The following is a 13593-nucleotide window of genomic DNA, read 5'->3' as shown; positions in this document are numbered from 1 at the left end:
CTTCCCTATGCCCTGGAGAATAGAGTGTAACAGGGGTATAACCGATGATCTATAAAACACATAGGCAGAGCTATTCCAGAACCGTAATAAACAGCACACTTTACTTGACCAGTTTGCAAATAGCTCGGCTTTGCTGTGTCTACAGATACCCTGTGCCTGGTGTTTCCAGAGCTAAGAGAGGATAAGAGGAGGAAGATCGATTACGGGTTTATGTCCCTGCTAAAAGCTTCTTTTTGCTCTGATGTCAGGCTGGCACAACTGCCCAGGATATCTTGAAAGTGTCTTTATAAATAAAGGCAGCCCAGGGGCAGAGTGGAATGAGTTTGGAATTCAAATCCAAATTCACATTTGGCCTCAAATACTTATTAGCTGTGTCATTCCAGGCAAGTCACTTGACCACTGCTTGTCCTGCTTATTACTTCATTTATTAAGTGGGAATAATTCTGGTATCTACTTCCCATTGTTGCTGTGAGAATAAAATGAGAATATTTGTAAAGCACATAATCTGGCACACAGTGGGTATATTATATATCATACATATAATATGTGATATTAATACAATAACAGCAACCACAAATCCTGGATTTTCAGTAAGGTATTCATTCCCTAAGCATATCCTGGCACAGATGTAAACTTGGGCTGAAGAGGATAAAAGTCGCTGCTCACTTAAAAAATGCTATTTCTCTACTTCCCTTCTCATTTCCAACTCTATTCACATACATTAAAGGAGGGAAGCTCATGGGAAGCAGGTGAAGGTGACTTCTCTACAGGATGAAAATCTGAATTAGGAAGGGGAAAAAAAAAAAACATTTACAAGCAGTAACAGGAAGAAACAGCATGGATTCATCCTGGAAGGAAACTCCAGGTGGGGAACGCCTGGTTCGAGGAGCAGCTTTGATTTTGCAGAGAGAATGGGGGTGGGGATCAGGATCTAAGGAGATAAAAATCTCAGGGAGTAAAGATCAAATCTCTTCTTGTCCCTTAACGTTCAAATGAGTAAACAGAGTCCTCACTCAGCCGCACACTACTAGACAGACTCCCCTGCTGGCTGGGTCGGCATTAATGAGCTTGTGCCGGGCTTTTTCTTGCATCTGAAATGCTGCAAGCCCAGCAAAGAAACAAAGCAGATGCATTTCCAGGAAACATCTGCAGGCTCCAACCCTATCCAGATGTGAGGACTGCTGTCCTGTCCAGATGACATAAAACATGGGCCTAGATTACCTTCTGAGGAGATGAAGCGCTAATTTAATCAAAATTGACCCTTCCTTCCCTGCAGTAAGACCTCGGCAAGGGTAAGACACTCCCTTGGGGGGGGAGGAGTGATGATGGGGGAGTTATCATTCCTATCACTATGGCCCCAAATGGTTAGCCGGCCTTTGACAAGGAGCCACCTTGGCTGTGTTTCACTATAATCTGCATCATCCATTGAGGATTTACATAGAAAATATTTGGAAGGCCAGAAAAAACAAACTTTCCCATCTAGGATGGGAAGAATGGATTGAAGGCAGGCCCACTTTACCAAAGGGTGATGGACAAGCCCTCGGGGAAAGAGCATCTGTGTGCTCTCTGATTAGCAACCAACGCTCCCCATTCTTCCCCCTGGTACCCACTATGGCCTTTAGTATCTGACCTATGTCATCACGTGCTCCAGCTCCCTGAAGGTCTGCAAACCTTGGATTTCACGCTGGCCAAGATTCTGATGCAAAAAGTACAATGGAAACTGGATGATGAGAATCAGAAGGAAAAATGTGCACCACAGCCTGTCTGCCCACCACAGGGCCAGTGTCAGGAAGCTCCATGTGCTGGCTGGGCCTGACAAATGTTTTTTAATTCTCTTCCTCCTCCAAATATGTTAATAACTAAATTGCTGCCAGGAAAAAAAAAAAAACAAAACCCTGCATTTAAAACATCCCCGGCATATTCACAAATGTGCACAAAACCCACAGAGCAAACACTCGCTTGAGGTTGCATTTCCCAGGAACTGCAAAAAGCCACCCCAAATGACCTTAAATAGCTTTTTCTTTTTTTCTTTTTCTTTTTTTTCCCTGAGGCTGGAGTTAAGTGACTTGCCCAGGGTCACACAGCTAGGAAGTGTTAAGTATCTGAGACCAAATTTGAATTCGGGTCCTCCTGAATTCAGGGCTGGTGCTCTATCCACTGCGCCACCTAGCTGCCCCCCTTAAACAGCTTTCAATTCCGTCTTCAGGAGGGTCTGATATCAGGGACTGTCACGTGCATTTGCACCTAATACACCCGGATCGGATGGGTCCGAATGACCTGGTGCTAAAGCCCAAAGCTTAGGGGGAGCGGGCTGGGTCACAATCTCTGTCCATGACCATTTTCTGCCCCATGACAACAGAGCTCAGAGCTCCCCCATATGAGGACCAGGATGAAAAGGGAGAACAGGCTCTTCCCCGGGGCATTGAGGCTGCAGAGGGACTTCTCAGAATCACCCCCGAAATCTTGTTCCCTACACCATGATGAAACTGGGGTTTAACCTGCTGGGGGCTGAAACAGAGCACATCTCTATGCTTAGCTTGTTGGAACTTGATGCCATTTTAACCAACATTATTATGATGAATAAAAATTAGAAATTAGAGGCCAGAGGTTATTCCTGCGTCTCCTAGCCCCTAAGCAGTGGAACGGTTTCATTCGGTAGTAGAGTCCGGAAGGCTCTGCCTCCAATTTGAGAGAAAAGAACAGAGACCAAGATCGGCCGGTTTCTGCTAGCTTGGCAGGGATGCCCAGCCTGGCCGTGGCCCTACCAGGGGGTTGGACCATCCTGACCTCTGTAACTGCCACAACAAAGAACAAAGTAGGCACCTCGTAAACTCCCCCAACTGCAATGTCCCAACCCAGCGTTCCATAATCCTTTCCCTCTGGGTTCACCAAGGAACAGAAAAAGGTGAGTTTTCTTCAATCTGGCCCAGGATCCAAGAGGTCCGGGTTTCAGCATATGGCAAAGAGGACCAGGTTGAGGCTAGAATGACTATGACAAAATTAAGAAACCAGATCTTCTCTGAATGAATGAAAAAGCAAGTATTAAGTGCTTGGTATATACAAAGCACTGAAGATACAAAAGGAAAAATCTATCCCGCTCTTGAGGAACTGTTATTTGTGAAGAAGTGGAAAAGAGTACCGGCGTTTCCATGATAGTTCCAAAAAGCCAAGCAAAGCCAAGCAAACAAGTACATTTTTGTCCTTGTTTGAGGGTGACAAAGGGTGGCTACAAGGTGTAGGAGCCCAGAAAGATTGAATGCAAATCCAGCTTCAGACACCTCCTAGTTCTGTGACTCTGGGCGAATCATTGAACTGCCGCTTGCCTCAATTGTTCAATGGGGATGATAATGGCACCTCGCTCCCAGAGCTGCTGTGAATGAGGTATTTGTAAAGCACTGAGCACAGTGCCTGGCACATAGTGGGTATTACACAACTGCCGACTATGATTACTGTGGTTGTGAACATAGGACAATATCAGGTAGAGAAAGGCAAAGATAATTATCCATGATGGTTTTAAAAATTGTTTTAAAATTAAATTTTACAAAATTATGAATGTTAATAAATACCAAAATACAACAGCTAACATTTATATAGCACTTAAATTTTTTTTTGTATCTATAATATATTAAGATTTGCAAAGCACTTTATAATTACTGTTTTCAATGAACTAAATGAAAGTTGGTGATGAGAACCATCACAATGTGGAAGGGAAGTGCTCTTATTATCCATCCTATTTTACAGCTGAGCAAACTGAGGTAGAAAGAGAGATAAAGGAACTCATCTAGGGCTAAGAGCTAGGAAGTCTCAAGGCAGGATTCAAACTCAGGTCTTTCCGAGCCCAAATTATATCCACCTGGCTGCCACACGGAAAAGGGGATTTTACATGAAACTGCAAATCTCTCTTTTTTGATAGTGAGCCAATTCAACTCTTGACTTCCAAAGCCATCCTACCTGCCTCTATCTAATTCATACTAGCCTCCTTCTGTGCCCAGGTCCTCTTTTTTTTTTGCTTTCTCCTTCTCAATTCCTCCTCCTTAAAATAAACACCTCCCAACAGACCCAATCTCCTCGGTCGGCCCATCAGAAGACATGGATCTCATTCTGTCTCTCCCTCTCAGTCCACTTGGTAATAGGAAACAAGCAGCTCTAGGAGTGAAAAGCGATGCGATTGTGGTCTCCTCCAAGGCTCCATCTGTGTGGGAGGGTCTGGGGCTCCAAACCATGCCATGAACACTTGGCCAGTGGAAGGATACAGGAAGGGTTGCCACAGAGGACCACCAGACCAGGAGGGGGGCATTTGGGCTTGACGAGAGAACCCTTCTGCCTTTACAACTATGAGGACTGATGTGGAACGGGCTCTCTCTCCTGCCCACAAGATCTTCAATAACGTCAAACCAAATTTCCCAAATTTTTGGGTGAAAAGGCCTTCTGAGTGGAAGCTTAAGCAGCCACGTTCTCCTTAAGCCTGCCAATCAATCTAAGCACCATATGGAACTCTGGGAAACCTGCCCCAGACTCTCCACTCACTTCTAGCCTAGTGGTGGAGACGGCAGAGGCCAGATGCACACCAGATCCAGGTTCTCTCAGCAGGGACCAATAACAGGGCCTGGGAAACGGTTCCTGCAGAAGGCAGGGGCCAGAGATGCTGAGAGCTGCAGGTGAGGAGGGAGCAGAGGGGAAGGCAGGGCTCAGGGGGCCAGGAGCTTTGAACACCAACCACCGGGGAGCCCGATAAACAGCCGGAGGACCAGGTGACTTTGGACAAAGCTTCCTGGCCGGGCAGGACTACAGCCTACGTGGTCTCCATGAAGTCTGGAGAATTAAAGTGACCAAAATAAGGAAGCTCCCAAGCCAGGTTCTGGCTCCATTTTCAGATTGTTAAAAATAAGGTGAGAGTCCCGACAGGAGCCACTGCTTTGTGCTGCCAACATCGCAGCGTTTGAGGAACGAAGAGCCCGGCGAAGGAGAACACACAGACGGAGACAGAAGCTCCTCGTTCCCACGCTTCTGGCAAAAGGAGGCTGAATCCCAAGCACCAGCGAGATTCCTGCAGTCGCTGCCAGAGTCCGGCATTAGTCAGAACGAGAGACACTAACTAGAGACTTCTCAGGGAGGTTTCTTACACTTCTCCTTGACGTTCTGGACCGGAGCCATCAGCCAGGAGCTACCCTGAGACACAACTAATAATTCTTAATCATGAATATGCAGGAAGCAGTCCAGAAAAGCTCTGGCCGAGGAAGCAGCCTAAAACCTGGTAGAAAAGGAGCCAAATGGAGTTTTCAAATTTTCTTCTCCTTTCCAAGCATGGTGGCATCTTGGAAAACTTGTGGCATTTTCCTGAAGCTCCACATTTTGAGAGAACGCCCAGACAGAAAGACGAACAATATTTTGCCTCATTATTGTCAACAAAAATGTATTGAGCGCCTACCCGACGCATGTCTCCATGTTAGGCGCTACTATATACATTAAGACAGTATTTAAACATCGTAGACTTCTCCACGGCTCTAAGCGGAGGGCCAATCCCCTGCGGCTGAGCCATCCATCTATGAGGTCTTGGCTTGCTTGGTGGTGAGAAAATAGGGGTTTATAACACGATTGTCAAGACCAACCCAAAAGAGCCAAGTCTATATGTCAATCATTGACACAGCAGGTAATTTAGGGCACAAACAAAATTAGGGCAGGCAAAATAAGGGCAAAAAAAGGGAGGGCCAAGAGAGAAGACCATAAATCATAGAAGACCATAAAATTGGAATATCACACAGAGAATCTGCTACCACTGACGCAAGGGTGTGAGCCAGCTCAGGCCAGAAGGAATTAATGCCTGAGCCTAAGGGCAAAGGAAGAGAAGCGAAGGGGCCTGAAAGGGCCAGCTGAAGGCGTATTCCAACAAGCCTGGCAGGACTTGTATAGAAAATACATCAATCTCCAATACTTACTTGTCACATGTCAAACACACAGCAACAGAATTGAGCAATCGCCCGGGGACAGAAGTTACCAAATCTGCCTCTGTGACCGAAGCTGTTAAGCCACGGGCCACGGTACCAGCCTTCCACTAACAAACAATTCAGGGCTTCAAGGAAAGGATCCAAATCATAGAAACATGGTGTTTACCGCAAAAGGACCTCAAGAGTCTTGGAGGCCAGCCCCCTTCATTTGGGACTTGTCTCAAGTCAATCTGGGGTCTAAGGCAATCTTGCCACTGAACCACACTGGCCCCTAGAAAACGAGAGGTTGGGGCAGCTAGGTGGCACAGGGGATAGAGCACCAGCCTTGAATTCAGGAGGACCCAAGTTCAAACCTGGTCTCAGACACTTAACACTTCCTAGCTGTGTGACCCTGGGCAAGTCACTTAACCCCAGCCTCAGGGGGGAAAAAAAAAAAAAGAAAAAAAATGAGAGGTTTCTGGTATTCCATCACAAACCCAACGTTGGGGGAGGAAGGATGTTTCTCTAGAAAAGATTCACCTCAAGGTTCATCAACAGAGGGGAAATTCATCTCAAGTAACAGCAAGAGTAAGAAAGTTGTGTTTGTCACCTACTAGCCAGGAGATCTCTGCTCCAGCTCTGCCAGAGGCAGCCTCTCTGTAGCTCCAAGAGCAAACAGGGAGTTAGCAGGGATTAAGCAGTCTAGGGCTATTAGTTCAAATATATTTCCCCCCCATTATTCGAATGACTAAGTGGAACCCCCGTTTTACAGCTTGCTTTGGATTTAACATAATGAAACAGATGGCTAACTGGCATGTCACACACCCCCACACCCCAGATGTCTCCCTAAATTTCCATTTCCTCCTCCCTGCTAAACAAACACACAAAAAATAAATAAGTGGCAGGAGGGCGGGGGGAGTAAAGCATCCTTTTGGAGGAGTTAAGATTTTTTTCCAAGTGCCAGAGGTGGGTGCCGACAATAAATCTGTGTCTACAGAGTCGGCCTTCCTTCTTGGGGCACAAACTTCTCTTAACAGCCTGGGGGAGGGCAGAAAAGCTGGCTTACAGGAGAACCCACAACCTGGACATCAGAGAAAACGAAGCCAGCCATCTCTAAGCACTAATGGCAGGCAGAATGTGGTGTTAGACGAGTGTCTTGTGGCCTACAAGAAAGCCCACAAGGGCGGCCCAGGACAGATCCAAGGGGCAGCCAGAGATCCTGCTTCAGGCCCAGCTTTGCCACTGGACTCACTGCTGACCCCAGACTAGGCAGGTAACCTGGCTGCAGGCCCTTTCCTTCATCTTTAAAGGAGGAATAATGTCTTTCCCAACTACCTCCACTGCGTGGTTGGTTCAGAATCAAATGGAATCATATAGTTGAAAGCTCTTGGGAAACAAAGGTGCTTAAACACATAAATGTCAGGGCTCATTTGCTGACCTGACAGTATGGGAATCTGCCTAGCTTGCTTTGAAGTGACTTGCTGGGTTTGCTGCTTGGGATGAGAAACTAAATGTTGGCCAGAGGGACTTGCCCAGGTTCCCTGAAAGAGACTTGGAAACACAATTTGAGTAGCCCACTTCTGCCTTCCCCTTAGACATGTATGCTTCCTTTTCCCTTAGTTACGTTGTGGTTCCCTAGATGTCTTCCTCCCTCATTCCTCCCTTTCCTTCTTCCTTCCCTCTCCCCTCCCTCTTTCCTTGTACCACTATCTTTCTTCATCCCCTCTTCCCTCTTTTGCTCTTTTCCTTCCTTTCTTTCTCTCCCTCCTTCCTTCTAACTCCCTCCTTTTCCTTCCTTCTCTTCTTTCCTTTCTTCCCTCACTCTTTTTTTCCCTCTCTTCCTCCCTTGGTTTTTTTCCTATCTCTCTTCTTTCTTCCTTCCTCCATTCCCCCTTTCTTGCTTCCTCCCTCCTTCCGTGTTCTTTTCCTTCCTTTCTTCTTCCCCTCTTCCTTTCCTCTCTTCCCTTTCTTTACTTCCTTCTTCCACCCCTCTTTCTTTCCTCCCTTCCCCTCTCCCTCCCTTCCTCCCCTCCTCCTTTTTTCCTCCCTCTCCTCCATCTCCAAGCTGCTGTCTTCTGGGCACTCTTCCACTGGAGGGGGAAATCTGTGCTTTTCCAATCTTACCATCACAAACCAAATGTTTTAGATTTTCCATTTTCTGTGCTTTTGAGAACACACATTGAGAACTTGGCCCATACAGCAAGTGACAAAATTCCACTCTTAGTAAAATCAATAGCTTGTCCTTTTTGTAATTAATGAATGTCTAGTGCAATGAGGGTTTCCAGCAGTGGAACAACAATTTCCTGTAAGCCTGAGGGACCCAGGCTTTCTTAATTAGTGAAACCATGCAGAGTAACCTCGCCTGAGTCTATAAGAGGAAACCTAAGGGGCCTCTGGACAATAATGAATATGAGGAAGACAGGTACAGATTATTGGGGCTATCGAATGCAGCCCAGTGTGCTCGCTGCATGCAGGGGAAGTGGCCTGTAAATGCCCCAATGCAGCTGCTCCACATCCGAACCTCCCAGTACCACTTGGCTGCCTCCAGTCACCACTGTCTATGCAAACTTCGGCTTTTACAGACATCTGCCAGGGACATCTCTGGCACGGTTTGGCCAAGGAAGCCCTTCAAGCAGGCTCTGTGCCCTGGCTCTCGATCACAGTGGCTGGAGGGACACTTGCCACGGCACAGTACCACCATCCCGGGTGGTGTGCATCTGGATCAATTAGCTCTACGGCAGTTCCTATGGAAACACGGTCTGAAAATGGCAACCTCTTGTGGGGAGCAGCCGGAAATCTCGGAGTGAGATCATAGCTGAGAGTCATAAATACCCCTCCCGAGGGGTCTTCTCCTTCTCTTGCTGAATGCCTAAAAGTACGGTCCCGAAAATAAAATGGTCCTACGTGCCACGGTGAGGGCTCTGCTAATCCAACTTCAAAGACTCCAAAATAAAACTAAGAATTAAATGCATTTAGAAGGAAAACACTAATAAAGACGCTGCTGCTGAAATCCAGTATACGCCAACAGCACACGCCCAGTCTACCCCCACCGGCTGCACTCTGGCCATCACATGGACCCTCTGGTAGACACTGGGAGCCCAGGATTGTCCTAGAAGCTCAAGGCTGCACGGAGCACCTCAAGGCCCCAGCACCATCTGACTCCAAACTCTTCTCTTCTTACCATATACTAGAGCTATCCAGATAAAAACTGTTCTACAGTCACGTCTTTGCCAGGGATTTGACCGACAGTAAACAGAAGGCAATAACGCGAGGAGGGCATTTGTACTGATTGAAGCTGAGGGTCATGGGAATGAGGGCATTCCTGGCATGAGAGAAGGATCAATGAAAGAGCATGCAGGAAGTGCTTGGCAAATGCCATCCGAGACAGCCCGGTGCCCCTCTGCAAAGTTCTCCTAGTACCTTCTCAGCTCCCGGAGCCCCTCCTCACGTGGGGGTGCCCTTCCCGCTCCAAAGGAGCGGCTGTCAGGGGGACAGGCCCCTTGGGCTTTCAGCCTTCAGCATTCACCAGAAACCAGCTGCTTTTCCTACCCGGGCACAGCAGCTATTGGAAGCCCTGCCCTCTCTTGGAGGATACAGTGAGAAGGGTGAGGTGAAAGGACTCCATCAATGTGAAGATTCTTGCGACCAGAGGAGAGATGACTTGGAAGAGCTGACCACAGAGCACAGGACTTACACAGGACACACTCCCAAGTATTTTCGAGGTCTATTTTTGCAGTTAAACAACAACCTTGCGGGCCCAATGGTTTCCTGTCTGTAAAAGGGTCTAGGCAGGAGATTGTAACGGGGGACCCACGAACGGCTTTTATCTAACATTTTGAAGACTGCATTTCCACAGGATTGGCTTCTTTTGTAATCTTTCTTTGTTCATTTTACACGTTTAGAAACATGATTCTGAGCTCACTGTTATTGCTACACTAGTCCAGGATGCCATAAATGGTGCAGGTTCAGGAATGACACATGGCCATGCTCCCATGACTCTTAGAGATGGGCAGTGGTGGCAAGATTTCCCATGTGTAGCTTTTTGAGACAATCCCAGAGCAAAGAAGCTTGGGATGCAGCTCAGCACCAGCACCTGTTTATTGTGTTATCTTGGGAGTAGTGTAAGAAGCATTTTTCTGCCCCTGTAATTCACTAAGTGATTTTTTTGTCAGCACAGACAGAAGCCCTGAGGCTCACCACCCAGATTCAATGACCCCCCCCCCCCCCATGGCTTGTTTTTCACACCTTAGAGATGGGACTGGATGAGAGAGATGTGTTTGTCACCACCGGTCAGTAAGCTTTTATTAAGCACCTACTGTATATGTCAGGTACTGTGTTAAGCTCTAGGAATACAAAGAAAAGCAAAAGATGGTCCCTGACCTCAGGAAGCTCACAGTTCGATGGGAGAAACCACACATGGATGATTACATAATACAAACGAGCTAGATACAGGATAAACTACAAATAATCCATAGAAGGAGGTGCTCAAATTAAGCAGGATCAGGGAAGCTACTTGCCTCCTGTCTCCTATCTGCCCCTTCCCACAGCTTCCAGACTACCGCTTTGAGGGCCCCCATGGAGTTCCAACAGCTTGAGAGGTTTCCTCACCAACTCCCGGGTGAGGCTGGAGCCAGAGATTCTCCAAACCTGCCCTGCCACTCTGATCCACCTACTGTGGTTGGGGGCTCTCCTCCCTGGCTCCCTCTAGTCCTTGGTTCAGGGACCACATCCTGGACCAGGGCCCTAGAGACAGGAGCAGTCTCTAGTTCTCCACTGCCCATCCTGCTCGGGCTCCGCATTTGCTTGTGTTGCTCTCTGTGAGATCCTTGGGGGCTGGGTCTCGATCGATGGCGTTTTTGTCCTCACTGGGGACATCCCTCCCCACCAGGTGCTCGGCAAACACTCGCCATGGACACCGACAACTGCCACAGTGCTCGTTTGTGAGAGTGCTTGTGGGAAATGTGCCGGGCACTTGCAAACCGTCTCTTTCCTCAGCATACCCCAAAGCCCATGATCCTCAAGGGCCTGGCCTTCCTGCCTCCTCCCCAACAGGCACCGCCTTCCCCATAAATTTCATTGAGCCTTATCTAGGGCAGCAGAAATTCACCCCAGTTTGGGTGAGGTATTATGGGTAGAGGGAGGACCAATTTATCTGTTTCAGCTTCTTCACCTCCTCTAGTTTATGACTCAGTCAGTGCCCGTGTCCCGTTATCTACCCCCATCTCACCCCACCCCCGCGTTTGATTTTCAAGTGGAGTGGAAATCACGGGCCGTCAGGACTCAACTGAGCACTGATCAATCACACAGTGAGCTGTGGGGCTGGAAAACGAGAGCAAGTGGTCACTCATCCCTCATCACGGGATGGACTTGCTTCCACATCAAAACTGAGAAAAGAGTAACCATTCCATGATGGGCCAACAGAGGCAAATATTAAGCAGATGACTCCTATCTGCGGGTTGGCAGATGGTCGCGAGAGCACAGCATAAAGCCTCTATCGGAAATGGCAAAGCTACCCGAAGCAGCTCACCGAACTTTCTGAGGAACAAAGCCTTGCCGAGACCACTGCACAATTCTTCCATTAGTCAGCAATTTAACTGCTCCCAGGGGTCATTTTAGCTCAGCCAAAGAAGGAAATGGATGCAGAGGCTATGCTAGGTAGGCACGCCAAACCAATGACCCCAGCTGTCCTGGAGGAAAGAACAGATTTCATCTTCGGCACGTCATTCAGAGGGATTCATGTCACCTTTATGCCCTCCCAGAGGTGGAGGGGGGAGTTCTTGGTTCTTCCTTTGCCCCGTGGGGCTGCCAGTCAGACAGATACTACTTGGGATAGGATGATGATGGGAACCAACAACTCTACTCCTTCCAGAGAGAGGTGTGTAAGACCACTAGGACTCGGCATCTTCCTTATCTCGCAGCTGCCCAGGCACAGTGCCCCCCCAGAGCACAGTGCCCCCCAGACCTGTGTCCTTTGTCCATAGCCTCTTCGTGCCCCCAAGAAATCCTGCCCGTTCCCATCTACTCTCCTACCTCACTCCTAGGAGTTCTGGGACTTTTCACCCACCCAGCAGCTGAATTCTTTGATGTGCTGTCTCTCTCCCCCAATTAAGAGTGAACTGATTAAGGCTGATATTTGAGATTCAGTGAAGAAAAAATTAATGCCATGAGAAGCTGCTCTTCCTAAGACAGTGCCAGAATAATTAGAGATATATCTTATCACGGGGATCAGAGATCTAAAGCATCTGAATAACCGTGAGGAATACAGTGCCTAACTACGCTCTGACCTCTATATCTTATCCACTAAAGTCCATTCATTGGTCAATGAATATGTATTAAGGTATGTGCCAGGTATGGTACAAAATGAAATAGTTCTTGACCTTAAGGAGTTTATGGTCTATTGTGGGGAAATAAGTCCACAGATAAAAACAAAATAGGTACAGAAGCAGAGGAAGGACTCAGCCTTGGAATCAGGAGGAACCTGGGTTCAAATCCACAGACACTTAAGCCTTACTAGCTGTGTTGACTTTGGGCAAGTCACTTAACCCCAGTTGCCTCACACCCCCCAAATAGGAAGTAGAATGTGTCCCAACTGGAAGGGAGAGGGAGGAGGAGTGCTATGGATGGGGAAGAGGGAGCAGGCAGGCAGAGGGGGGCAGGGAAGAGATGGGCCCAGGTCCAGCACAACCCAGCTGCAGGACTGGACCGACTCTAGCCTACCCTGCTGGTAGGGGAGCTGTAGAAAAGCTGGCTTCTGGTCTCACTGGTTAGTCCCATGAACCCGGACAAGTGAAGTTCTGAACCAACACATCAATTAACTGAGCTCTGGGTGGAGCGCAGGGCAGTGGTCTGCACAGCCGTCAGGGACAAAAGTTCATTCTGCACAGGATTAGATTCGTGACTGGGGTGGGGTGGGGGGGAAGGTGGGCGCCGGGCTGCGTCCATCAGCTCTGCCCTCATCAAGACACAATCTCTGGGTCCGCCACGATCCAGCAGGGCCGAGCGCTACCACTGCTCGGACACCGCGTTCTGCTTATGCAAATCCAAATGCTCTTTCCCACCGCCTTCCGTGACAACCGCTGACAAAGTGTTCTTTTCTGGCTGGATGTCACATGGGACTGGTCACCACCTGGCTAAGGTTCCTCATCACTTGTGTTTGCTGAGCCGTCCTTTCTCTTTGTGCGAGCTCGGGTAAATAGGAACGGCCACCCTCGCTTGCCTTGCTTCACTTTGTGTTGTTTGTCCCTCTCTCGTATGAGCCCTGGTTTCCCCACCAGACTGGGGGCAGCGTCCTGAGCTGGGGGGCCTTGCAGCACCTCCGCTCACTTGGGAGACATCCACTTTTCCACTTGGTGGGAAGCAGGCGGGCTGTGGAGGGCACAAGGACCCCTGCCTTCCCCGAGCTCTCGGGTCACCCCGGTGGCCTCCCAGCCCCACAGCCTTCAGTGACAGGCTGAGGCTGCTGCCTTTGGAGCGCAGGAAGTGAGGTCTCGAGCAGAGCCCACGGGGGCGTGGCTAACAGGCAAGGCTACCCAGGTGCCCAGAGCCTCAGAGGCCGCCCGCCGCTTCCCGCAAGGTTGGCTAAACAAAGAACCAGCCAGAGCACCAGAGGCCTCCCAGGCAGGGCCTCAGAGCAGCCCGGGCCCAGGATACCAAAGGCGCTGTCTTCTGC

At 48.7% G+C, this 13593-nt stretch overlaps 1 protein-coding gene across 14 annotated transcripts in view; it reads right to left on the bottom strand.

Moving 5' to 3' along the window:
• Positions 1-13593, bottom strand: part of ACOT7 (acyl-CoA thioesterase 7) — a 151921-nt gene that overhangs the window by 7878 nt on the left and 130450 nt on the right. The window contains exon 9 of one of the 14 annotated variants that reach the window (XM_074307790.1): positions 10078-10169. The exons of the other annotated variants lie outside the window; for them this stretch is intronic. Within the exon in view, the coding sequence (XP_074163891.1) occupies positions 10093-10169 (77 nt within the window). The 3' untranslated portion in view covers positions 10078-10092. Of the gene's footprint in view, positions 1-10077; positions 10170-13593 lie in introns of those variants that run through there. 14 annotated transcript variants of the gene reach the window in all.

The sequence above is a fragment of the Sminthopsis crassicaudata genome, chromosome 3, assembly GCF_048593235.1.
Source record: "Sminthopsis crassicaudata isolate SCR6 chromosome 3, ASM4859323v1, whole genome shotgun sequence".
Classification (NCBI taxonomy): Eukaryota; Metazoa; Chordata; class Mammalia; order Dasyuromorphia; family Dasyuridae; genus Sminthopsis; species Sminthopsis crassicaudata.
The sequence above is the reverse complement of the archived record's forward strand: the minus strand, read 5'-3'. Positions and strand labels throughout refer to the sequence as shown.